Source organism: Schistocerca americana, chromosome 1, assembly GCF_021461395.2.
Source record: "Schistocerca americana isolate TAMUIC-IGC-003095 chromosome 1, iqSchAmer2.1, whole genome shotgun sequence".
NCBI lineage: Eukaryota > Metazoa > Arthropoda > Insecta > Orthoptera > Acrididae > Schistocerca > Schistocerca americana.
Window position 1 is genome coordinate 1034684583 of NC_060119.1, and position 25579 is coordinate 1034710161.

The following is a 25579-nucleotide window of genomic DNA, read 5'->3' on the forward strand; positions in this document are numbered from 1 at the left end:
AAATGCATCATAAGCACCAGTTCTAAGCAGCCTTAAGGCTTTGAACATAAAATCTGGATGTCAAACAGAATTTTATTACTTACCTAACCTGTAATATGATACATTATATCGTCATGTAGAAAAAGGTGTAATTAGATGAGTGATGAACACTAACTTCACTTAACGAAGGTTTATTCAGGACTTGCACATACAAGAGTGCACAGTGAACTGCCTCTGGCCAGAACACATACAGTATACAAACAGCTACAACAGCTACAGAACATTCCAGTACAATGATTCTTGACATTTGTGGATACTTCTAGAATGTACTTGAACCGAATATATAAATTAAAATTGTACAGTCCAGGTGAGTTTTGAACTCACAACCCTCCATGCAACAGTTTAGTATCATAACCACTACACCACGGTGCTACTCAGCTTCTTCTGTGACATTGCTTCCTCCTTAAGAGAACAGCATCTTGGCGTCCAGGAACAAGTCATCGGTCCTGCATACTTCGACTCCTGATGACTGATTCTCACCTTGGAGGTGATCTTCTTAGAACTTCTTTTGATGCTATGCTCTTCATCACCTTTCCGCTTATTGCCTGTCGCTGGAGCTTCGAAGTTACCCTGGGTTGCAGGATCCTTATAGGGTTTCATGCGAAGGATGTGGACCGTATCTCTGATCTTCATCTTGTGTCGGGGTCGAAATCTTCAACTTAATAAGTAACATCAGACAACTGTTTTACAATCTTATAAGGTCCAAAGTAGCGCCTGAGGAGCTTCTCAAAGAGACCAACCTTCCGAACAGGAGTAAAGATCCAGACGAGGTCACCAGGCTGGTAGACAACAGGGCAGTGGCTCGCGTCAGACCTTCGGTGATTGTTTTCTTGAGCCTGCAGTGTGCGGAGCCGAACTAACTGCCGAGCTTTCTCAGCTCTGATTAACATCTGGCTGATGTAGTCGTCATCCACGTCATCACGATGTAATGGAAACACAGTGTCCATCGTCGTTGTCGCCTCATGTCCATGCACCAGGAAAAATGGCGTAAATCCTGTGGTGTTTGGTAGTGGTGTAGGCAAACGTCATGAAGGGTAGCACCTCATCCCAGTTTCTCTGCTCAACATTAACGATCACTGATTGCATGTCGGCCGAGGTCTTATTAAGACGTTCAGTAAGCCTGTTAGTTTGCACATGGTACGCAGTCGTCATGTGATGAGTAACATTGCACTGATGGATTATCTTTGTCACAAGATTCGATTGAAAAACTTTCCCCCAATTCGTAATTAATGACCTTGGAGCACCGGGTTTTAATATAATGTCTTCCACGATGAATTTGGCTGCCTCAAATGCCTCGGCTGTTTTCACGGCTTTTGTAATAGCATAACGTATCAGATAATCAGTGTAAACAGTAATCCATCTATTGTCTGAGGAGGTCAATCCTAACATGCTGGAAAGGCGTTTCAGCTGGTGAAATTGGTATGAGTCAGCCAGGTGGTTTCTGAGGAACTGTCTTTCTCCTCTGACACTCTCGACAGTGCGACATATATGAGGGATACTTCTAAATAACCCTGGCCAGAAAAACCTCTTGTGGATTCTATCCTATTTCTTAATAAATCCTAAATGTCTGGGTTCAGGTGTGTCATGGAATTTTTGTAGAACATCTAAGTTTATGTGTTAAGGAATCACTGGTAGCCACCTCTTTCGAAATGGATCAAGTTTTTCTTGCAAAGTAATCCATTAACTACCTTAAATTGTCCTTTCACATCCTCTGGCTGATTTAAGGCAAGCATAATTTCTGATATCTTGGTGTCCTTCTTCTGCTCAGCAGAGAGATCCTGGAATGCAGTGAGACAGTCACTATCTTCATTAAAGTCTTGATGGTCTTGCATAGGGTTCCTTGAGAGACAGTCGGCATCTTGGTGTTTTCTTCCACTTTTGTACACTATGGTAATGTCATACTCTTGAAGACGCAGTGCCCACCTGGCGAGTTGTCCTGTTGCATCCTTAAGACCTGTCAACAAACAAAGTGAATGATGGTCTGTAACAACTGTGAATGGCCTTCCACAGAGATACTGTTGAAATTTGCACATAGCCCAGATCACAGCAAGGCATTCTCTTTCTGTAGTTGAGTAGTTTCTCTCGGCTTTTGTAAGTGTCGTAGAAGCACAGGCTATAACCTTCTCTTTTCCACCCGAAATTTGCACCAGAACAGCACCGATCCCATACGTGCTGGCATGTGCGTGCAGTTCTGTAGGTGCTTTCTTATCACACAGGCCAAATACAAGGTCAGTCATCAGAGCTTTTCACAGCACATCGAAAGAATTTTGTTGAGCAACAACCCAGATAAATTTAGCTTCAGCTTTTAACAACTCTTGGAGTGGCCTGGTTTTGATACAAAAGTCTTTGATAAAACAATGGTAATAAGAACATAATCTGAGGAAGCTTCTCACATCTCTAATACTTTTAAGAATAGGAAATTACGTTACAGATCTCAACTTATCTGGATCTAGCTGCACACCTTTGTCTGACACAAGGTGTCCAAGTATTTTGATTTCTTTTGCTCCAAAGATACACTTTCTTTGATTAAGTTTCAGTCCGCTTTGTTGGAGACACTTAAGAATGGCCCTCAGTCTTTTCATATTTTCATCAAATGTCTCTGAGAACACTATAATGTCATCTAAATAACAAAGAAACATCGTCCACTTCAGGTGACTTAGAAGATTATCATCCGTTCAAAAGTTGCTGGTGCATTATACAAACCAAATGGCATTACCTGAAACTCATACAGGCCCTCAGGCGTGATGAATGCAGTTTTCTCATGATCAGCCTCATCTACTTCGATTTGCCAGTATTCTGAGTACATGTCCATGGTTGGGAAAAACTTAGTCCCCTTCAGACAATCCAGTGTATCATCAATTCATGGAAGAGGGTAAACGTCCTTTTTAGTTATCTTATTAGGCTTCCTGTAATCAACACAAAAGTTCCAACTGCCATCCTTCTTCCTGACCATAGTATCTCATCTTGTCTAGCATAATCTTCGAGCGACCACCATCTATAACTGCCTGAGAAGCTTTCACAAAGCCCCATCCGAGAATGACATCATGACTACACTCTTGCAAGAATATGAATTCTAAGGGCTGTGTATGGCCACTGATACCCACATGAATGGTACATCTTCCTGTAGGTTTTACATATTTCCCATTAGCCACCTTCAGCAGAGATGTTTTGCTATCAATGAATACAGTTTTCTGCAACTGGCGACGGTACTTCTCTGAAATGACTGAATACGATGCTCCGGAGTCCACAAGAGCTTGAGCTGGTCAGCCATCCATGAGGATATCAACATAGTTTCCTATCATTTTTGTAGTGATCGACAGCAGAGGATTTTTCTCTTCGGCGGCCTCACCTCCAAGGAAGGTTGCACTCTTTAGTTTTTCAGGTTGCGGAGGCTAGGTGATGGAGACCTTGATCGGCGTGTTGGAGAGCGCCCTCTCCAGCAGCTAGCTTGGGGCAATGGTGACCTACCGTCCTGCACCCACATCTTCTTGTCCATCTTCATCATCCTGGAGTTGGCATCAGCTAAGATGTGTTTAAGTTGTATGAAAGTGTGTTTGGAGAGTCCATAGTGCTAAAAGACAGATGACTCTGATGCCTGGGCTCAAAGAGTTATCCTCTCAACTGTAAGAAGAGCCTAGTAATCAAGTAAAATCAATTAATTCTGGAGTCACTCAGCTTGCCATTGGGAAATGTAATTTTTACAAATGAAACTTTCATGAATTATTAAGTTAAAATTTCCACTGAGTGATGCCAGCAAAGTATTGACATATGTTTTTGTAATTACACTGTTCATATTATTGCAGGTTTTTTACTGATTTTGTGTATGTGCTTTATTTGTTTCACATAAATCATGAGAGATGACAATGTGTTCCAGCCAGCTACAGGCATCACTACGTCAGATTCAGTTGAGTGATATTGCAGTCTGACCAGCGACCAGAGAACTCCTTTGAAGTTGGGAGACACTGCCATGCTACCACTTTGATTACATTTGAAATAAAATGAAATGTAAAAATGGTGTTAATACTGTTGCACCTGAGCTTGCCAGCAGATCATTAAAAAGTTCTTCGTTCTTCTCTGTATGAAATCTTCATCCTATGACTAGCAGTGATTGGAGATGGTTATGAAGAGAAGTAACATAGAAATTTTAAGCAGTGAGTAGGTATAATGAGAAAATTATTATTTAGTTTCAAAAGACTTTGACAGTTAATATTCACAAGGCAAATGGATAGTTTGAAGTATTAAGCAAAGATTCTCTTACGAAACCTTCCACAAAATACAGACATTTACACACGCGAGTTGATATGAGCACGAAGCATAAAACAATAACTCTGAATACTGAGTTTTGCTATTGTGTAACGTATGTAACCTGTTACATGGTTTCGGATATTTGTCTAGCCAGAAAGGTTTCAGTGACATGTGAGAGGAATAATGATTCAACACCAGTGACCATATACAAGAATTTCATGTTTTGTCAAGTAATAATATACATTCCTACAAAATCAATGCTCAGAGTTTTAGAGTTGCTACTTTGATGAGACTTCCATAAAAGATACTGCTCACACATTCCTGATTTTATAAATCCAAGTAGATATTCATAGCTAAATAGTAAAGATGAACTTTGAAGAGTATTAATAACCATTTATGGAGAAAAGTAACAATATTATGGACACACACACACTCATGCAACTTCAACTGCCAGAGACAGTGGTCATGCATGAGCTGCATTTGCGTGTGTGTGTGTGTGTGTGTGTGTGTGTGTGTGTGTGTGTGTGGGCACGCGGGTCTGTATCTGTCTATCATCTGTTATCGAGTAAGACCTTGTTAGCTGAAATATTATTTCATGACAGACTTTTTGTTGTGCCTACCTGTGACCCAGCATCTCCACTATTTGGTGAGTAGCAACTACCCTTTTCATAACATTATTAAACACCATCTTGGATTTTCCATTGTTTTATTTAAGGAGAAATGTGTTCTGGCATTTGTGACTCACAAATTACTCGCTGGCTGACTGTGTTGTATAAACACATTTTGAAGTGACTTTAAGAAATGTTAAGGCAAGTGTGCGCTTCACTTTACATCTAAAAGGCTGAACCGAGTGAGGTGGCATAGTGGCTAGCACATTGGACTTGCATTCGGGACGACGACGGTTCAATCCCCCATCCGGCCATCCTGATTTAGGTTTTCCGTGATTTCCCTAAATCGCTCCAGGCAAATGTCGGGATGGTTCCTTTGAAAGGGCATGGTCGGCTTCCTTCCCCATCCTTCCCTAAACCTATGAGACCGATGACCTCGGTGTCTGGTGTTCTCCCCCAAACAATCCAAATCCAAATCTAAAAGGCTGAGCTAGTAATTCACAGAACTGGCATGATGCCTAAAAATGAAACTTAATTTATGTGTGAGGGAATTAGGGATATTGACAGAGAGACTATAATCAACTAACAACAACTTCTAATGTTTAAAAAAAAAATCTCAGTTGCAATCAACAAGTTTTAACACACATTTTATGTCCAGGACTTTTCTTATAGCTTTTAATTTTCAAAAAGGAATTGCAGCCCACTAATTTGAGAAAAATGTGATTACAAAGCGGAGGAGGATTCCCTGGTAGCACTGAAAGCATGGATTCCAGTGTTATGCAACCACTTGAGGCTGGCAACAACATTATTGAACTAAGAGATCATTATAAGTCCATATTCATTAGGCAAGTCTGTCGCACGTAGGAATGAACCAGAAACTGTATCTGGAAGGGGGAATATGGCAAGGCCAATGGCAATAGGTGTAAAAACTGAAAATCAGTGTTACAGAATGTTGTTTTCATTCAACAGTCAAATTGTGTACCATCTGGCTTAACTCTGTTATGACACAAGACGTTGTGGCATATAAACTTTGATAATTTGAAGAAAATGACTGACTGTGGTTTGATTCCAAATTTTGAAATCAAATGTTTTAAACAAATTCTTTAGTTAATCATGTCAATATGGAAAACTGCTTAGGAAGGGATTTATATCAAATTTGCCAACTTGTGCCAGTACTCCAGGAGAATCTGTCAATGCTGATGTGTATGGAAAGATGTCATTCACCTCATTAGTTCTTTTTAAAGATGAAATTCAAAAACCTACAGACAACAGAGATGTAGTTACGTAAGATCAAGGATGCTGTGCTTCTGAGGTCACTCAACTTCGAATGTATCTTAAAAACTGCAACAAACTTTGCCCTCCAGTTCATGTACAAAATTATGTGGCTTGTGAGGCAGCCACTGTTGGAGGCGATGACATCCAAAGGCTCTGAGAACTGGTACGAAGCAGTGAAAGATGGAACGTCCTTATTGGCAATAAATAATACCTGGGCCTTGCACAACGTACCTCCAGATCGTCAAACTTTCAGTTTTAAAAGGGTTTGCAAAATCAAATGTAGAGCAGATGGTAACATAATGAAGTATATACATGGTGTATATGTGGAAATGGAAAAACATTCCCAGATTTTTTCTGGAGTTCCCAGTTAAAAATTCAGTTTTTTCTGGGTGAAAATATAGCTTTTCCGTGTTAAGTGACAGTACACTTTCCCTTGGAACTGTAAAACTTATCAACCCTTCGAATGGTGAAGTTTTTATACACCGGCTTAAAACTTTCCAGGACTTCAGAAGAAAAAGACACATTTTTGAAAGATCTTTGATGTCAGCAACATAAACGCTGCATATTTTCATAGTTCAAGGCCGCATATTTTCGTATTACAAAAGTATAAATTCGAATTTCACCAAACATAGCACATTAGTTTCCGAAGCATTGAAATCGAGATTGTGATTGCCAACCGTAGCTTATGTCACATGATCTCACCAGCTGATGACAGCAAATATTCAGAGCATAAGGCAAGTGATGTAGTCAGACAATAGTAACATCACTGTTAAGCAGTGCGAAGACACAGATAGGAAAAGTAATGGTTTGAATTAATATACATAGTGTAGCTACAAGGAAACTAAGTTTTCACATATAATATTGGTCTCCAAGATTAATAAGTTACAAGAAAAGCTAAGCTTTCACTTATAATACAGGTCTTTTTTTTGCGTGTGTTACACTTTAAGATACATCGAACAAATATGCCAGGAAAATTTTAATAATGACATAAATGCCTGGTTTTCTGGGCTCAAAATCCTTCTAAGTGGCTGGTCCTCAAAGTGTTGAGTTTTAAATGAGAGTCAAACGCTCAGTGTTTTAAGAAATTCATCACACATTCTCACATATAACATAGTTCACTTTGCGTAAAATGAAATTTACTTTGATAGTAACGCTTTTCAAACCACCATTCACAATATTTTCCTGCTACCTGTTAGAAATAGGTCTGTTTCAGCAGTTGCCAGAGTGTGCCAGAAAACAGGTGTTACTGAGCGTGCCCAACTATGATGACATAGGAAATCCATATGTTATTATGTATAAAGCATTAAGGGATCTTACATTATGTCAAAAAAGGCATGGGTCATCAGAGGGAACTCTAAGAGCATCAGTATTTCATAAACCACCATACTAAAGTGCATAATTTGGCTTAAAGTGCACATCCGTATGTCCAGATTCACAATGAAGTAGGTCCCAACCTGATATTAAACTTATCAGTGTGGTTTTTAGGATGTAAATTTTCTAGGAATACCACTACTATATTACCTAATGTTTGATTCTTTATTATGGCATAATGTCATATGTGCCTGAAGCAGAAAATGTGCACTTGAAATTATGTGAACAGTTGAAATTAGCCAATAGTGTGGAATGAAACACTTTGCTTCAAATAAATTGACTGTCTCACGGGAAAAGATTAATACAACCAAATTTCTTTAGCAAACTGACAAACTAACAAACTGACAAACTAACAAACTGACTTCATATGTGTGCAGTATGTGTACTTGCTTATGTGAATGAATGGTGTGTGTTTCTCTTTTCCTGATGAAGGCTGTGGCTGAAAGCTTATGTGTAAGTGTATTTTAATTGTGCCTGTCTCCAACTTAACATGTCATCTTTTTCCTACATTGTTGATATAACAAGACAAAAAGCACACAAAGGAATAAAATATTGTGAGTCACTTGGAAATGGCAAAGATAAGACACACTATTAATTGCAAGGTGATTAATGTTTGACTGCCAAAACCATGGAAATAAGAAAGCTGACATTAATTACATATTTTAGCCTTCTGTAATCATGTAAATGTATTTTAATTCACTTGATAGTTCCCAGACACAGAAATCTGATTTGTTTTCATTATTCATGAGAGCTATAAACAAAAAGGAATCATCAGCAAATTCACTACACGTAAACACAGGTCACGTGGAGACTAACCCATTCCCCACTCCAACTGAGACTGCTCTGCACATGTGCGAATCAGGCAGCAAGAAAAAATTTTCCTTGTAGCATATGGCTGCTTGTTGCTACTGCTGATATAGACAACAGCCACACCTCAAGCAGGCAGAAGCAGGAGAAGGTACTGCTCATACGTGGCTCAACTGCACGTGAGCCAGCTGGCAACTGCCCAAGCGAACTTAATGTAAACAGTTGTGATGTCGTGCTCATCAGAAGCAGTTTATTATAAAGTATTGCATAGTCTTTGCCCTAAAGCCCTTGACACATTTTGCTGCTGGCAGATGGTCATGTGTGTGTGTGTGCGTGTGTGTGTGTGTGTGTGTGTGCACTGTGTTTTGTTGTAAATGGCACATTTCCTTTGCAAGTTAAGTTTTAATTAAGTTTTATTTTGTTTTCTATTTTTTTTATTTTTATTTTTTTTAATGCTGCAGTATAATTCTGCAGTAGCGGGATACTGTAATATTCTGGAGTGTCAGATCTTAACCATCAAATTACAAAAATTTGACTGAAAACTAAAACAATGAAAAATTCCCGGAATTCTTAAAAACTCACGGGTTTCCCCCCAGCTTTCTCCCGGATGAAAAAATTCCTGAGTTTTTCCTGGATTTCCCCAATGTCCCAGGGCATATACGACCTATGTATAGCTACACTATATGCAAAAGGATATGCCTAGAAAATCAGACTTGATTATGAAGAAACTTTTTCACCTGCAGTTAGGTATGAATAAATTTGTATTCTTTTAGCTTTGGCTGAAATCTACGATATGGACATGAAGCAGCTTGATATAAAAACTGTCTTTCTCAACGGTGATTTGCAAGAAGTTATTGTCATGGAAGAGCCTGAAGGTTTCATTGATGCATAATGCAATCTTAGTCTACAAATTAATGAAAAGACTTTACAGACTGAAGCAGTCTCCAAGATGCACGAGTGGATCTGTTGCCTGGAGATCTCGCAGACAAAAATGTGTTGCCAGATCTACAACTTAAGTATAGTATATTGTAAAAAAACAATGCAGCTGCTGAAGCACTGTGGCTTTTCACATGCCTGCAGGAGCTCTGTGTCAACATGGGACAGCCAGCTTAACTCTATGAGGACAACTAGAAAGAGATAAATGATGGTTCTATTCTTATAACATGTGTCAAGTCAGAAGATCAACTGGCACATATGTTTGCACAAGAACTTGTCAAAGAAAAGTTCCAAGCTAATTGTAGACCATTATAAACTGTCTTTAAAATCACCAAGCAAGAGTGGTAGGGTTATGTATCATGGCTCGTTGTGCTAATTATCTTATGACTGTGTGCAGGTAGACAATATTTTATTAGTGTGTCTGATCTTTGCCATTTCCATGTGACACAATCTTTTATTCCTTCTTGTATTGTTATATCAACAAAGTAGGAAAATGATGACATGTTAACCTGCAGACAGGCACAATTAAAGGACACTTACACATGAGCTTTCGGCCACAGCCTTCATAAGGAAAAGAGAAACACACACCATTCATTCACACAACCAAGTACACATAACGCACACATGACTGCCAACTCTGGCAGATCGGGAAAAGAGAAACACACACCATTCATTCACACAACCAAGTACACATAACGCACACATGACTGCCAACTCTGGCAGATCGGGTCAGAACGCAACTATCATATGACACGCTAACAGCAATCTAGAGGGGCCAGTAAAGAGGAAGGGATACCAGCATGTACAAGTGGAAGGGGGGTGGGGGGGGGGTGCTCTCTGGCAGAGTCTGAAGAGACTAGAATGCCAACAGTCGCAGCACCAGGAAGTTGCGGGGCAGGGTGGTGGGGAAAACGAAACAAAAAAGGAGATAAATGGGAAAAGATGGGTGGATGCGTTAGCAGAGGGCAGCAAAAGAAGAGGTACGACACAAGAATGGGGAGGAGGTGATAGCACAGAAGAGGGTGGAAACTGTTGGGTGGACGCTGTGGGGACAGTATGTTACCAGAGGTTGAGGACAGAATAAGTATTGGAGCAGAGAATGTGTTGAATGGATAACTCTCATCTGCACAGTTCAGAAAAGCTGGTGGTAGAGGTGAGGAACCAGATGGCTCAGGTACAGAAGCAGCCACTGAAATCAAGCATGTTATGTTCAGCTGCATATTGTACCATAAGTGGTCTACTTTGCTCTTGCCACCATTTTGTTACCATACCAATACAAAAAAGCTGTGCAATGATTGCAGCAGAGCAGATAAATGACATGAGTGCTCTCACAGGTGGCCCAGCTCCTGATGGGGTAGGATAAACTTGCATCAGTACTGGAATAGGAAGTGCTGGGTGGGTGGACTGGAAAGGTTTAATACTGGGTCTTGAACAGGGATATGATCCTCGTGGCATGGGTCTTGGATTGGGAGTGGCATAGGAACAGACTAGGATGTTGTGGAGTCTGGGTGGACAACAGAACACCACTTTAGGAGGAGTGGGAAGGATCTCAGGTAGGTAACAAAAGCCCTGGCGAAAGATGTGGTTCAGTTGTTCCAGTCTAGAGTGGTACTGGGTGATGAAGGGGACATTCCTTTGTGGCTGGTTCTTGGGTGTGGTGCAAGTATTTGGGGTGTGATGGAAAATGACACAAGAGATTTGTTTGCAAATTAGGTCTGGGGGATTGTGCCTGTCTATGAAGGCCTTGGTAAGACCCTCAGCATACAGGGCAAGGAATTTCTTCTCATTGTCCCTGGGTGGCCAGGTTGTATGGGAGGAACTTTTGTTGTGGAAGGGATGACAGCTGTCGAAATGCAGGTACTTTTAGTGGTTGGTCAGTTTAATATAGACAGTGGTGTGGCTGGAGCCTTAAGAGAGGAGGTCAATGTCTACAAAGGTGGCATGCTGAGTTGAGGAAGATCAGGTGAGGTGGATGAGAGAGAAAGTGGTTGAGGTTGTGAAGGAATGAAGATAGGGTGTCTTGGTCCCAAGCCCAGATCATGAAGATATCATAAATGAATCTGAAGGGTTTGGCATATTTGGATGCTAGGAAGGTCCCCTCTAGATGGCCCATAAACAGGTTGGCATAGGCAAGTGCCCTGTGGCTCCCCGTGGATTTGTCTGTATACCTTCCCTTCAAAGGAGAAGTAGTTGCGGGTTAGGTTAAAGTTGATAAGGTGTATGAGGAATGAGGTAGTGGGTTTGGAGTCTGAAGGGCATTGGAAAAGTTATGTGTTGAATAGTGGTAAGACAATGGGCAGAAGCTAAGTTGGTGTGTAGGGAGGTGGTATCAACAGTTACGAGTAGGGGTGCATGAGGTAAAGAGGTGGGTGATGGTGGAGAGTCGGTGAAGGATGTGGTTGGTATGCAACAACCTGACAGGCCTCTGCCACTCCTATAAACATTGCCACTCCTCCACCTATAAACACTCCCACAGTAATCCTGTCCCAGAAGTTCAACACAACATCCAACTCCTGCTTAAACCCTCAAGCTCTTCCCTGAACATCTCCCATGAATCAATTTCCCTCCTCACCTCTGTAACACCCCACACACCCATTCTCAAAATGCTCCCCAAAAACCACAAACCCAACAATTCTGGTGGCTGGTTATTGTGGTCCCACTGAAAAGATTTCGGCCCTCATTGACCAACACCTCGAACAAATTGCCCGTAATTAGCATCTCACGTCAAGGGTACCAAACACTTCCTTCTCCGACTCTCCACCATCCCCACCTCTTTACCCCCTGAGTCTCTACTCATCACTGTTGGTGCCACCTCCCTATACATCAACTTCCCTCATGTACATGGCCTACCTTTTCCAACATCCTTCATACTCTAAACCCACTATCTCATTCACTATACTAACTTTATCCTAATCCACAACTAGTTCTCCTCTGAAGGGAAGGTATACAAACAAATCTGTGGCACAGCTATGGGCACCCGCATAACAACCCCCCCCCCCCCCCCCCATGCCAGCCCGTTTATGGGGCATCTAGAGGAGAACTTCCTAGCCTCCCAAAATGCCAAACCCCTAGTCTGGTTCAGATTCACTGATGACATCTTCATAATCTGGACTCAGGGCCAAGACACCCATCTCTTCATTCCTTCACAACCTTAACACCTTCTCTCCCATCCACTTCACCTGATCCTTCTGAACACAGCCTTCAGAGAGAAGGAGGTCACTGTCTAAGTGACCTCCTTCTCTCTGAAGGCTCCATCTGCACCACTGTCCATATTAAACCAATCACCAACAGTTCCTGCATTTCAACAGCTGTTATCAACAACAAAAAATCCCTCCCATGCAGCCTAGCTGCCCATGGGTAATGACAAGAACCCCATTGCCCTGTATGTTGAGGGTCTCTCTAACACCTTCAAAGACAGGTACAATCCCCCAGAACTAATCTGCAAATAAATCTCTCGTGTCATTTTCCCTCACACCCCCAATCCTCACAGCACCCCCAAGAATCAGTCGCAAAGGTGTGCTCCCTGTGCCCCAATACCATCCAGACTGGAACAACTGAACCACATCCTTTGCTCCAGCTTTGACTACCTATCATCATGCCCTGAGATGAAGACCATTGCACCCGAGATCCTTCCCATCCCTCCTAAACTGGTGTTCCATCACCCAGCCAACGTAAATAACATCCTAGTCTATCAATCCCAAGCCCCTGTCACAAAGATCACATCCCCGTTCAAGACCCAGGTGTTAGACCTGCCAAATCCACCAACCCAGCACTTCCTATGCCAGTCCTGTCACAAGTCCTTCACGGGTCTGGGTCACATATGAAAGCAGTCAAAGTCATTTACCAGCTCTGCTGCAATCATTGCATAGCTTTTTACGTTGGTACAATTACTAACCAACTGTCCATCAGGATGAACAGCCACTGCTAAACTGTGGCCAATAGCAAAGCAGTCCACCCTGTGACACAACATGAACTGTAACATAACATGCTTGATTTCAATGGCTGCTTCACTACTCAAGCCATCTTGATCCCCCCCTCCACCACCAGCTTTTCTGAAATCCACAGATGGGAGTTATCCTTACAACACATTCTCCAGTCCAGTAATTATTCCAGCCTCAGTCAACATACTGTCCCCACAGTTTTCACACACTCTGTCTTAACACCTCCTCCCCATTCTCATCTCCCACACATTTTTTTTGCCACTCTCTGCCAATGCACCTGTTTATCTTTCCCATTCCTCACCATTCTTGCTCAGTTTTCCCCATCTCTCTGCCCCACAGCCTCCTGATGCTGCTCCTACTGGCATCCTAGTCCCCGCATACTCCACCAGACAGCAATCCTTTCTCCCCCACCTGTACACTGCTATCCCTTCCCCTCCCCCATGCCTTTTAGAGTACTGCTTCCATCCCACATGATAGTTTCACTCTACACCAAGCTGCTGGAGTTTGTGGCCATGTGTGTGAGATGTGCTTGCTTGTGTGAATGTATGGTGTGTGTTTCTCTTTTTCTGACAAAGGCTGTGACCGAAAGCTTATGTGTAAGCGTCTTTATTGTGCCTGTCAGCAACTGAATGTGTCATCTTTGCACTAAGTAGCAATCTATCTTTTCCTGCATTGTTGCTATTCCTTCCTGAAGTTTCCATTGTTTGATTTTGTCTTGTCATCACTGTTAATGGAATCAGTTCTGCATCTTGTCTGAAGTGGCAAGTGGCAATTTTTTTTTTTTTTTTTTTTTTTTTTTTTTTTTTTTTTTTTTTTTTTTTTTTTTTTTGGGCTGCAGGGGGAGTATAAAACTTATTCACCTGAAACTTTATTATCTTCCAGTCAATGCTGAAATCTATCTCAAACAGAGGTAAACAGCACAATAGCATCAGCAAACAAAGTGGCTCAGATATGTACCATTAACATGTATCCCTTCGTCATTTTCCAGTTTAAGGATCTGATGCCTTTATCTATTACTGCAGAAAACAGTTCTGGTTATGCGAAACCTCCTTGCCTCAGTCATCATTCAGATACAAATTTCTCACTATCCCGATGATGATGTCTATAGCATTAGCAGAACACTAACAGTGGTCCAATCAATGCCCTATTTCTGACGGCCTGTCAGTACACATTTTGTTGCACCCGAGTCAAAAGTATTCTTTCCATTGTGCTATATCAACTTCTACAGCCAAATTGTTTCCTTGCCATTTTTCTGTTTCTTTTCCCTACTAAAATGACCTTTTCCTTACATGACTGGCAATAATTTTACTGAGTAACTTGTACATCACAGAGGGAAGCCAGCTTTTTTATGCCTTTTTTATCTCCTTTTCTGTCAAGGGAAGTAATTATACTGTTGTTCCAGTTTTGAGGAATAGTTTTCTTTCAAAAATTCTGTCAATAATTTTTTAAGTTCTCTTCTATAACTATTACTGCAGGTTTAATAATTTCTATTAAAACACCATGATTCACTGGTACCCTTCCTTTCTCAATACCTTGAGTGATTTTGCACAGCTCATCTGCTTTCAGTTACAGACTCTCATTATTATGTGTGTCTGTTTTTCTGGTAAATCTCTTGAATTGTACAAACATTTACAGAAACCTTGGAATGTCTGTATAATTTTCTCTCACCTTAACTGATGAAAAGTACTGTCTACTAAAAATAAATTTCTGTTTTCTTTACTTCATACTTTTATTGTGTTTGACTGTTCCTCACACCAAATTTTAATTATACCTTTGTGCTTCCTCTCAAAGACATTCACAGATAGATTTGTTTAGATCAGTTCATTCTATCACTATCTGGGCACCCAGTGTTCTGCACATCTGTGTTTATTCCAATCTTCTATTAATCCATTTCCACCTTCACCTTCTCTCTCTGTCCACCTCCTCCACCCCAACACACTGTTCATCATCTCCTCTCAACTCTCTCTGCTTCTCTCTTCCTACCCCTGTCTCTGTCCATCTTCTTCTCTTTCCTTTGTTTTCCTGTACATTTCCTCCTCTCCCTTCTCTGCCCATTTCCCCCTCCCCTATCTGCCCATATCCTCCCCCCTTCCACAATCTGTGCCAATCTCCTCCTATCCCCTTCCCCCATTCTCCATCCAAGTTATCATGCTCACCCCAATAGGAGATTGGTGGTTTTTGCCCCCACAGTATTTCTTTGCAGGTTGTAACTAATATGTGCAGCAAATTTTGTTGAATCATTCTAGGGGTTTAGGATGAGATATTGATCCATGGCTTTGTCCAAATACACAAATCTTTAACATATTTCACATTTATTTGTACACATATTTCACCCACATCTCTAGTGAATTTTGCCCGGAAGTTGCATTTTCATGTAGCTCAATGTTTATGACATTGTATTTCCAGAACTATTTTATGTACAATGATTTAACTTTGTAGGTGCATCCAGTGGTATATCTGCCTACTGTCAGAAAAAGTGTTGTGAATATAAATAAAACATCAATTTTACTGCATAAACAGTGAAAATGTCACACGCAACAGACTTTTTTCCTTTCATCATTTTGTGGAGGTTGTCGGCAAGACAAAGTTTCACAAAGGTTTGAAATTATGTGTAAAACTTGTTGCACATCTATAAGTACTCTCATTCTCAAATACTGAACGACTAAATTATGGGTATTCACATGTCAAGGACTACTCTGCTTTTTCATCCCCACTCCTTTGATAGGTAGATAGGCAGCCAACAGCAATGATTTCCAGACAGTAAGTGATATGTGTACGGAATTTGGTTGAAATCGTGGTTTAGGAGGACATATGGGACATACATACATACATACATACATACACAAATGTACGTGCAATTTTATAGTATGTATGGATTCTTGCCTTCATTTCACTAACTGCCTTGTTCCATCTGAGACTTTTATTTCTTTTAATTTCTCCATACCAGCAACATTTGCATGCACCGTACAAGTGCACAACCTCTGTCATACCCAATACTGCATCCATTTTTCCAACTATAGAACCTCTCCTTCATTTTTGTCCTGCTTTTGCACTATAATCCCACATTGTAATATTGTAGTGAGCTTGCTGCTATCATTTATCAATTTTGGTACTATTTGTAAAGATCTTCTATCTTCTTATCAGAATGTGAGCACATTGATGCATAGGCTTTAATGGTATCTATGTAATACCTTTTGTTGATTTTTTAAAAAAGTCTTGTTAGACTTTCTGAGATTGCTTCTATGACTGTTCTTCTGCAGTAAAACACATGACCTGATTTTAATTCTCTACCCCCCACCCTACCCTTCTGTTAAACCTATCATATCTCATATGATCTAATTTAATTTCTCTTCTAACTCCATTAATCTATCTTTAGATCACTGAGTTCTACAATTTATTGTGCCTAAATAAAATTTCAAAGGACAGTTGGTTTCCTCAGGTACATATTATTATCTGTCTAGCCAAACACTGAAATGTGGTGCTGCCGGTGCCCAATGAGTTTCACTCTACCTTGGCAGAGCTCATAGCAGTTTCAACCTAGCTGAATGCTTCTGAATTTCAGAAGCTGGGGTCCATATAACCAGTTTCCACACTGATGACGTGCAAGTGAAACCCAATAGTCTCCAGTCAGTAACATTGGTTAATAGTCAGTAACTCATAGTACATTTAGCTCAATGGTTAATAGACTTTGATTCTCCAAGTTGTCTGTGGTGTAAGTTGCTCAGCATATTTGCACCACATATTTGCACCCCATAAAATAACTCATTACTTTAAGGGTATCTATCAGCACTTCTGGGTACTGCACCAATATAGTCTCACATCTGAGGAAAAGTTCATAACATGAGACTAACACCGGAACAGAATTTTGGAAGACTATGCTCACCTCCTCATCGAGAGCAGTATTATTTGGGACAGAAACCCCTATCTCCAAAATTTATAAGTTCTAGATTTTTGTATCTCATTTGTTGCTCATAATTTTATTCTTTACTTCTGTCTTCTTTTGGCTGTTGTCTTAAATGACTTTGCAATTAAGCCCTAAGTAACCTTGTTTCCTTCTACCTTTTAAAACACAAGTAAAAGTTTAGACCTTAGAGGTGAAATTATCATCACTGTTTGTGTTTCCATCTACTTCAAAAAAAGTGTTTTCTATTGCTATTTGACTGCTGATTTTTTCTGACAATTCTTCTCTCTACAGAAAAAGTAATGTGTGCACTTAAAACTATGATCACACACTGTAACTTTCATAACATTTTTTGGCAATTTTTGTGCTCTAAGGTTTCTTAAAACAATTCTGTATGTTGAAGAAAGACTGTGAAACCTAATTTCCCATATTTACTTCATTTAAAGTTGGTTTGAAGTATTTCACTAACCTTTCAATCCATGACTGTGTAGTATCGTTATCCAGGAGTTCTTGAGTGAAGGTCTGTATGGCTAAAAGGCTCACACTCTGAACATCTCCAGTGTTATTAACATAATTTTGCATAATTTGAATGATTTCACCACTTGAACCTGAAAAATAATTACATTCTATGTAACATGTATTGTCCACAAATCCTTAAAGAAACATTTGAAAATGTGAACATTACTGAAAATAATGTTTTGCACGAATTAATTTAGTTTTCACAATAATTACACTAGTAACAGTCTTATGTGTGGCTATTATTGGCTTTCACTAACCCCACACTCAGAAAATGACAGCAGATAGTGATTCACTTTCAGCTGAATGACTGGGAGACAAAGATAGTACAAAAAACAGAATGATTTTCTGATTTAGACTCCCCTTAAACCATTCACGTAGAATTTTTGAGAACAGATTTGTCATTGGAATACAATTATTTCTGCTGTGTAGTTTTAATTTTTCACACATACACAATTATTTATAAAATATGAAGAAATATACTTTTTTTAGCAACTTACATCATCATACCAAGACATAGTTTAGTTGTGTATGGTATATCATGAAACATTTGTCCACATGAAGGGCAACTTTACATACATTAAATTTAAAACAAGTTTTCTCACAATGTCTTCAATCATAAAAAATTTTGCATCTTCTGGAGGGAGCACTTTTCTTCTCAGATGACACTATTGTTGCTGGAAAATGTCCCCAGCTTCTACTGAAGCCTTAGTGGATTTTCTGCATTAGTCATCCCTTACAAGTGTGGACTGGGAGAGTTGTGCTGTTCAAGAGCTGCTCTGCAGCACTGAGCCAGAACTTTGTCATCGTCCTCTTAGGCACTGGGTTCATATGTGGTAAATCACACTAGCATTTAGCAGTGCTATGTCTAGGAGATAAAAATCTATCTTCTTACATTGCTTGACATACTGTCTCATAAGTGGGTATGAGGAAAGACACTGGCTGTGTATGTCAACACTCCCATTCATTGGCTGTAATTGATAAAACTTAGGTCTTAGGAATTTTTTCCACATTTATGTACCCCCACATACTCTGGTATATCATGAAGTGTCGACAGGAAGTGAGCGTCTCTTTTGTCTGACCATTTCACAGCAAGCATATTGTTTCATGACATGAATATTAGTCCTCCTTTCCTCAGTTTGGTTCCACTGAATATGGGTGGCATATTTTTTTCTTCTTTGTCTTACAGTCCCAACAGCATGTGTTCTCCTACCTAGTAAGTTCCTAACCAAGTTGGGAGAGATGTACCAGTTGTCCATGTAAAGAGTTCTCCACTCTCTAAACAGTGTCTCACACAGTTTGACCACAATCTTCTTCCTCTTCTCCGGTATATATCTTCAGTTATAACAGTATCCTTTTCTGAAGAGCATACTTTATGTATTTTTACAACTAATTTGGCTCTCTTTGATGGATTATATTGAATATATGAAAGCCTGCCCCTAAAATTCATCAGGCTTTCATCGATGCTAACATCTTTACCAAGAACATACATTCTTTGAAATTTGTCAAGCAGTTGCTAAATGCTTGGTCTTATTTTCACCAGTTTATCATCTTGTGTTTTTGGTGGTTCAGTAGCAAAGTGCAAATACCTAGAGAGAGCACTGAATCTTATCGGTGGCATTGTTTTACCAAATATTGGCGTCTCAATTATTTTTCTTTGTGACCAACTGTCTTGTACTGAAGGTATTCATGTCTGTGACAAGAGGATGTAGAGAGCAAAGTGGGCCTTCAGTTCGCCAGCTGTTACAGGAAACCAGCATGTGTTGTCACTGCTTGAATTAGTAGCCTGTGTTTTAGCCGCGTAAGAGTTAGTTTCTCTCACAATGTCCTCAAAAAATGTTTTTGTTAGGAACCTATTTATGACTTGAAGTTCTGTTGGATTTTGTCCGGGACACTGCAAACTATTGCTTCCTTCTATTTCAGATGTTACAGTGCAACTGCCACTTACAAGAACATTAGCTTCATTGTCCGAGTCCCAATGAGCTGACTTTGAAGAGACAGTGGAACACTCTGTTGTCACATCAGCACACATTTTATGTGATGCCACACTTTGTTGTTACTTACAATTTCCTCATCCTCCAAAATGCTACTTCTTGATGTCTCATTTGCAATGTCATTGTCTTCACTGCTGCTTGCACCACTAATATAATTATTTTCCAAAACACACAGAATTTTCATAGCTGCTGCTTTATAGGGACCAAGCACTCTGTCACTCACTGAGGTCATAATTCACAGTCAACATGTGAATTATTGCTTCAGTTGCACAAACACACAACTAGTCCCATCTAGTGCTGTGGATCCAGTTTCATAAGCATACAAGTGCCATCCAGCAGTATGGCTCAGAATTATTACAGAAAGCGCAGAGCTACAGAAGAGTCATATGTTACCCCTACAGCACATTGACAGGTGTAGCCATCATTGTACCACAATACATAGAGCTGCTACAATGGCTATACCCATCACCACAGGCAAATGGGTTAAGAGTCACCCACAATCACCTTTGGATGATGGTTTTTGCAATGCATTTTCCATCTGCCATTTTCATTTAGAAATTTCCATCATCATAATGTTCAATTAATCCTCAGACAGCTCTAAAACTCATACCTTCCCTCCCGTACTGTATGGCTAGCAGTGTCCCATTTTGGTTAACAACACAGTCTGTAGGAGTAAAAGTAAGAATTCACTACAGCCTGCTGTTGTTAACCTTGACCTATTAATCTTCAAATCCAGAACGGTTTCTATTATTAGTCACAGATGAACTTCATCGAGAGAGGGAAACGAGAGCTACAGAAGCATGACTAGTAATCCCAGAGTCATTCACCTGCCAGTGTATGGTTCTCTGTCACTATTTACAGTAAATGGAATTAGCCAAGATTCATAAGAGTACTGTGAATGTGACTTTTCTTTTCAAAAATTTGCAAATCCTGACAGTAACATGATTAAGTTGGCATGCGGTTGATAAACTTTGTAATCCCCTTAAAAAAAAAAAAAAGTTTCCTTTATCATGACTGAAATTGGACGAGAACAGAATCAACTCAAAGCTCAAAGAATCCGCAATCCCCAGAGGAGGGCCAAGCACTAGGGAACTGTCACGGTGGATCACTGAGTGCTGACAGAATATGACTAAAAGAATGGACATATGGAGATGGTACAAGAAACAAACAAGTTTGATGAGTAATCCAAATAGGGTAACCAAAACACAGCAGAGTGAAAAAACAAGAACAACGATGTGTTATGTTTAGCAACACAAGTGCAAGGCAAACACGTCACTGAAAGCAGTGCCGCGACATGGTGGAACTTTAAAGAGTTCTCCAGCAAACATTTACTGGCTGGCGAAAGAGGTCAGTATTATAGCAGGGTAAGGAGCATGGCTGTGTTAGTAGTAGCTCTGTCTAGTGTGCTTGGCAGATTCTATACTCTCTGGAAGGCCTTTAAACTTGCCAACCCAGGATACTAGATCCCTCCCCCCTGAAATGGGTATGTATGGCCAGCTGTGTCCTGGCTATTGTTTTGGGAGATGAACTGGGGTATAGTTGGCGTCCTGACATTGAAGTCCATTAGCTGGTGTGAGGAACCAGGAGCATCCAGCAACATGCTGGGAGGTCGTGGTTGTGGAGGTAGCATGAAAAACTCCTCAACCTCCACACTTGTGACCATGGAAATTGCCACTGCTGGTCTGCAGTGCAAATTATACCTCTGTGGTGGTGTGACTGGTGAATGGGGGCTGTCCAAGTTAGGGTGGTCCACAGGCGGAAGTGCCGTTGATATATGTGGACAGAGTTGGTTAGTATGACAATGCTCCAAATCCTTCTGGGTCTTAATTGACATAAGGTGCCACCCATATGTGGTGGCCAGCATTCACAAATTTTTCATCACATGCAAATCTGCCCATACTGCCAAGTCCAATGGAAATTGTCTAGCATGCTGAATCTGGTGTTTGCGGGGCTGTGGGGCTAGCAATGGAGGAGACTTGCGGTTGCCTCAAATGAAGGAGCTCTGCCAGGCTACAGTCATGGATAGGAGTGGTTCCGTATGTGCTCAGGAACATCATGAGTGCTGCCTTTGGTGGTGGTTGTGTTGATTGTGCCGACTGCTTTTAATATTTGCTGTTTAAATGTTCACACATTACACCCTGCTTCATCACTGGAGGATGGAAGAAATTATGCAATAAATAGGTGCTTAGTGTCATTTGAGGTAATGAATTGTTTAAAAGCTGACACAATGGTTTGGGGAAGCCCTTCGACGGCAAGAATCTAGATAAGCATCTTAACCATGGCATCTGTTGTTACAAGCACTATGCTGACCACATATGGGTAGTAAGCACCCATGACAATGGATCACAAGGAGCCCAGAAAGGAACCCAGAAAGTCCAAATGAATGTTGTCCCAGGGAGACTGGGAGTGGGTCAAGTGGTGACAGATTGGGGTCGAGCAGCATGATATAGGGCACAAGTGTACCAATGGTGCACCACGGCTTCCACATCCTTGTTGAACACTAGTAAGTAAGCGAGTCGCCAACCAAGGCTTTCAACTGAGAGATTCCTCAGTACCCACAATGGAGGAGTGGCATGGTGAGTATCTGCCTCATTGTCAATCTGGATGGCGCCAGCGATGACCAACAGATGATAGGAAAGGAAAGCCCAGTCCCAAGGTTCTGGAATGGTTTCTTCAAAAGTCTGCAGGCCACCCATGGAGCACAAAGTCGCAGTCGCAGTAAGATAGGGTCGTGATGCATGCCTGCAGTAATTTGAGCAATGGTAATTGGTAACCCATCTACAGTTTGTCACTGTTCCACATATATGTGGAAGCATAAGATTTCCTGCTGGTCGTAACCTGCATCTGGTCCCATGGGTAGGAGGGACAGATCATGTATATTTGTGTGTTGTGCCATGGGTTTGTATTTTTTAGTATAAATATAGAAGTTGAGGAAAAGCATCCAATGCTTAACTCATTGTGCTGTGCATTCTGGAAGGCTGGAACACTGCCCGAATAGCGTAAACAGTGCTTTGTGGTCCACAATTACCTCTCACAGAGACATTTTCTGCCACAACTAGCAGAAACGGTGGGGAAAAGGGCATAAGGCAGAGTGCCAAATCCAGCATATGCACTCACAGGCAGTCTCTAACGGTATTAAATGCCTTTTTTATCCACCTGATTTAGTGGATGCATGACATGGGCTGCTTGAGGGAGGAACTTAGAATGATAATCCATCTTTATCAAAAATGCTTGCCGCTTGTCATCGAACTGATGAGTGGCCGGCTTTCACTACACACAGAAAACATTGAAACAGTTAAAAAGATTACCCAATACACATGGTAAATCTGTTCTATTAAACAAACAAATTCAAAAATATGTTTTGTCTTTTGTATAGTTTTAACAAAAAAGATAATACTAGTTCCATTATTTTTCAGAAAAATTGATTATTTTACACATACTTCAAAATTTATCTACGTACTTTTGTATCCATTTGAAGTCATCAACTTTGAAAATGTTAATTACAAATTTTCAAATCAACATCAAAGAAAATATTGTCAATAAATAAATCAGTTGTAATGTAAAATACTACCTTTGTCATATACACAGTCTTTGTTGTTCTCAGTAGCTGAAGTTGTATGTTGGTGGGGCAGAGATGTTGTTGCTGGCATGTGAAATGAAGCAATAAATGAACAGATGAAGGAATTTTAAGCACACAGTGTTCTTATCTGAAAACCAGAACCTGGATCATGCTGGCTACATGAAAAATCATTATTTCAGTGAGCCATGGCTCTGTCAAGGAGCCTCGACAGACGGAAGGGTAATATAATTTTTATTGTTTGGTCTTGCTTCTCACTCACTGTATTAGTGTTGCTATTGATTAAAAAAAAGTGCACTCAATTTGAATAATGTCTATAGATTAGATTAGATTTTAGATTAGATTAATACTAGTTCCATGGATCATGAATACGATATTTCGTAATGATGTGGAACGAGTCGAATTTTCCAATACATGACATAATTAGGTTAATTTAACAACATACTTAAGTTAATATAACAACTTTATTTTTTGTGTTTTTTTGTTTTTCTTTATTTTTTATTTTATTTTATTTTTTTATTTTTTTTATTATTTTTTTATTTTTTTATTTATTTTCTTAATTTATATCTAAAAATTCCTCTATGGAGTAGAAGGAGTTGTCATTCAGAAATTCTTTTAATTTCTTCTTAAATACTTGTTGGTTATCTGTCAGACTTTTGATACTATTTGGTAAGTGACCAAAGACTTTAGTGCCAGTATAATTCACCCCTTTCTGTGCCAAAGTTAGATTTAATCTTGAATAGTGAAGATCGTCCTTTCTTCTAGTATTGTAGTTATGCACACTGCTATTACTTTTGAATTGGGTTTGGTTGTTAATAACAAATTTCATAAGAGAGTATATATACTGAGAAGCTACTGTGAATATCCCTAGATCCTTAAATAAATGTCTGCAGGATGATCTTGGGTGGACTCCAGCTATTATTCTGATTACACGCTTTTGTGCAATAAATACTTTATTCCTCAGTGATGAGTTACCCCAAAATATGATGCCATATGAAAGCAATGAGTGAAAATAGGCGTAGTAAGCTAATTTACTAAGATGTTTATCACCAAAATTTGCAATGACCCTTATTGCATAAGTAGCTGAACTCAAACATTTCAGCAGATCATCAATGTGTTTCTTCCAATTTAATCTCTCATCAATGGACATACCTAAAAATTTGGAATATTCTACCTTAGCTATATGCTTCTGATTAAGGTCTATATTTATTAATGGTGTCATACCATTCACTGTACAGAACTGTATGTACTGTGTCTTATCAAAATTCAGTGAGAGTCCATTTACAAGGAACCACTTAGTAATTTTCTGAAAGACAGTATTGACAATTTCATCAGTTAATTCTTGTTTGTCAGGCGTGATTACTATACTTGTATCATCAGTGAAGAGAACTAACTTTGCCTCTTCATGAATATAGAATGGCAAGTCATTAATATATAATAAGAACAACAAAGGACCCAAGACTGACCCTTGTGGAACCCCATTCTTGATAGTTCCCCAGTTTGAGGAATGTGCTGATCTTCGCATGTTACGAGAACTACTTATTTCAACTTTCTGCACTCTTCCAGTTAGGTACGAATTAAACCATTTGTGCACTGTCCCACTCATGCCACAATACTTGAGCTTGTCTAGCAGAATTTCATGATTTACACAATCAAAAGCCTTTGAGAGATCACAAAAAATCCCAATGGGTGGTGTTCGGTTATTCAGATCTGACTGGTGAAAGCATATATGGCATTTTCTGTTGAAAAACCTTTCTGGAAACCAAACTGACATTTTGTTAGTACTTCATTTTTACAGATATGTGAAGCTACTCTTGAATACATTACTTTCTCAAAAATTTTGGATAAAGCTGTTAGAAGGGAGATTGGACGGTAATTGTTGACATCAGATCTATCCCCCTTTTTATGCAAAGGTATAACAATAGCATATTTCAGTCTATCAGGGAAAATGCCCTGTTCCAGAGAGCTATTACACAGGTGGCTGAGAATCTTACTTATCTGTTGAGAACAAGCTTTTAGTATTTTGCTGGAAATGCCATCAATTCCATGTGAGTTTTTGCTTTTAAGCAAGTTTATTATTTTCCTAATTTCAGAGGGAGAAGTGGGTGAGATTTCAATTGTATCAAATTGCATAGGTATGGCCTCTTCCATTAACAGCCTAGCATCTTCTAATGAACACCTGGATCCTACTATATCCACAACATTTAGAAAATGATTATTAAAAATATTTTCAACTTCTGACTTTTTGTTCGTAAAGTTTTCATTCAATTTGATGGTAATACTGTCTTCCTCTGCTCTTGGTTGACCTGTTTCTCTTTTAATAATATTCCAAATTGTTTTAATTTTATTATCAGAGTTGCTGATTTCAG

General features: G+C 39.8%; 1 protein-coding gene across 2 annotated transcripts in view; it reads right to left on the reverse strand.

Moving 5' to 3' along the window:
* LOC124616745 (GATOR complex protein MIOS) overlaps positions 1-25579 on the reverse strand; it is a 224283-nt gene that overhangs the window by 30813 nt on the left and 167891 nt on the right. For both annotated transcript variants that reach the window (XM_047145126.1, XM_047145117.1), the window contains exon 13: positions 17593-17731. In XM_047145126.1, the coding sequence (XP_047001082.1) occupies positions 17593-17731 (139 nt within the window). The remainder of the gene's footprint in view (positions 1-17592; positions 17732-25579) is intronic.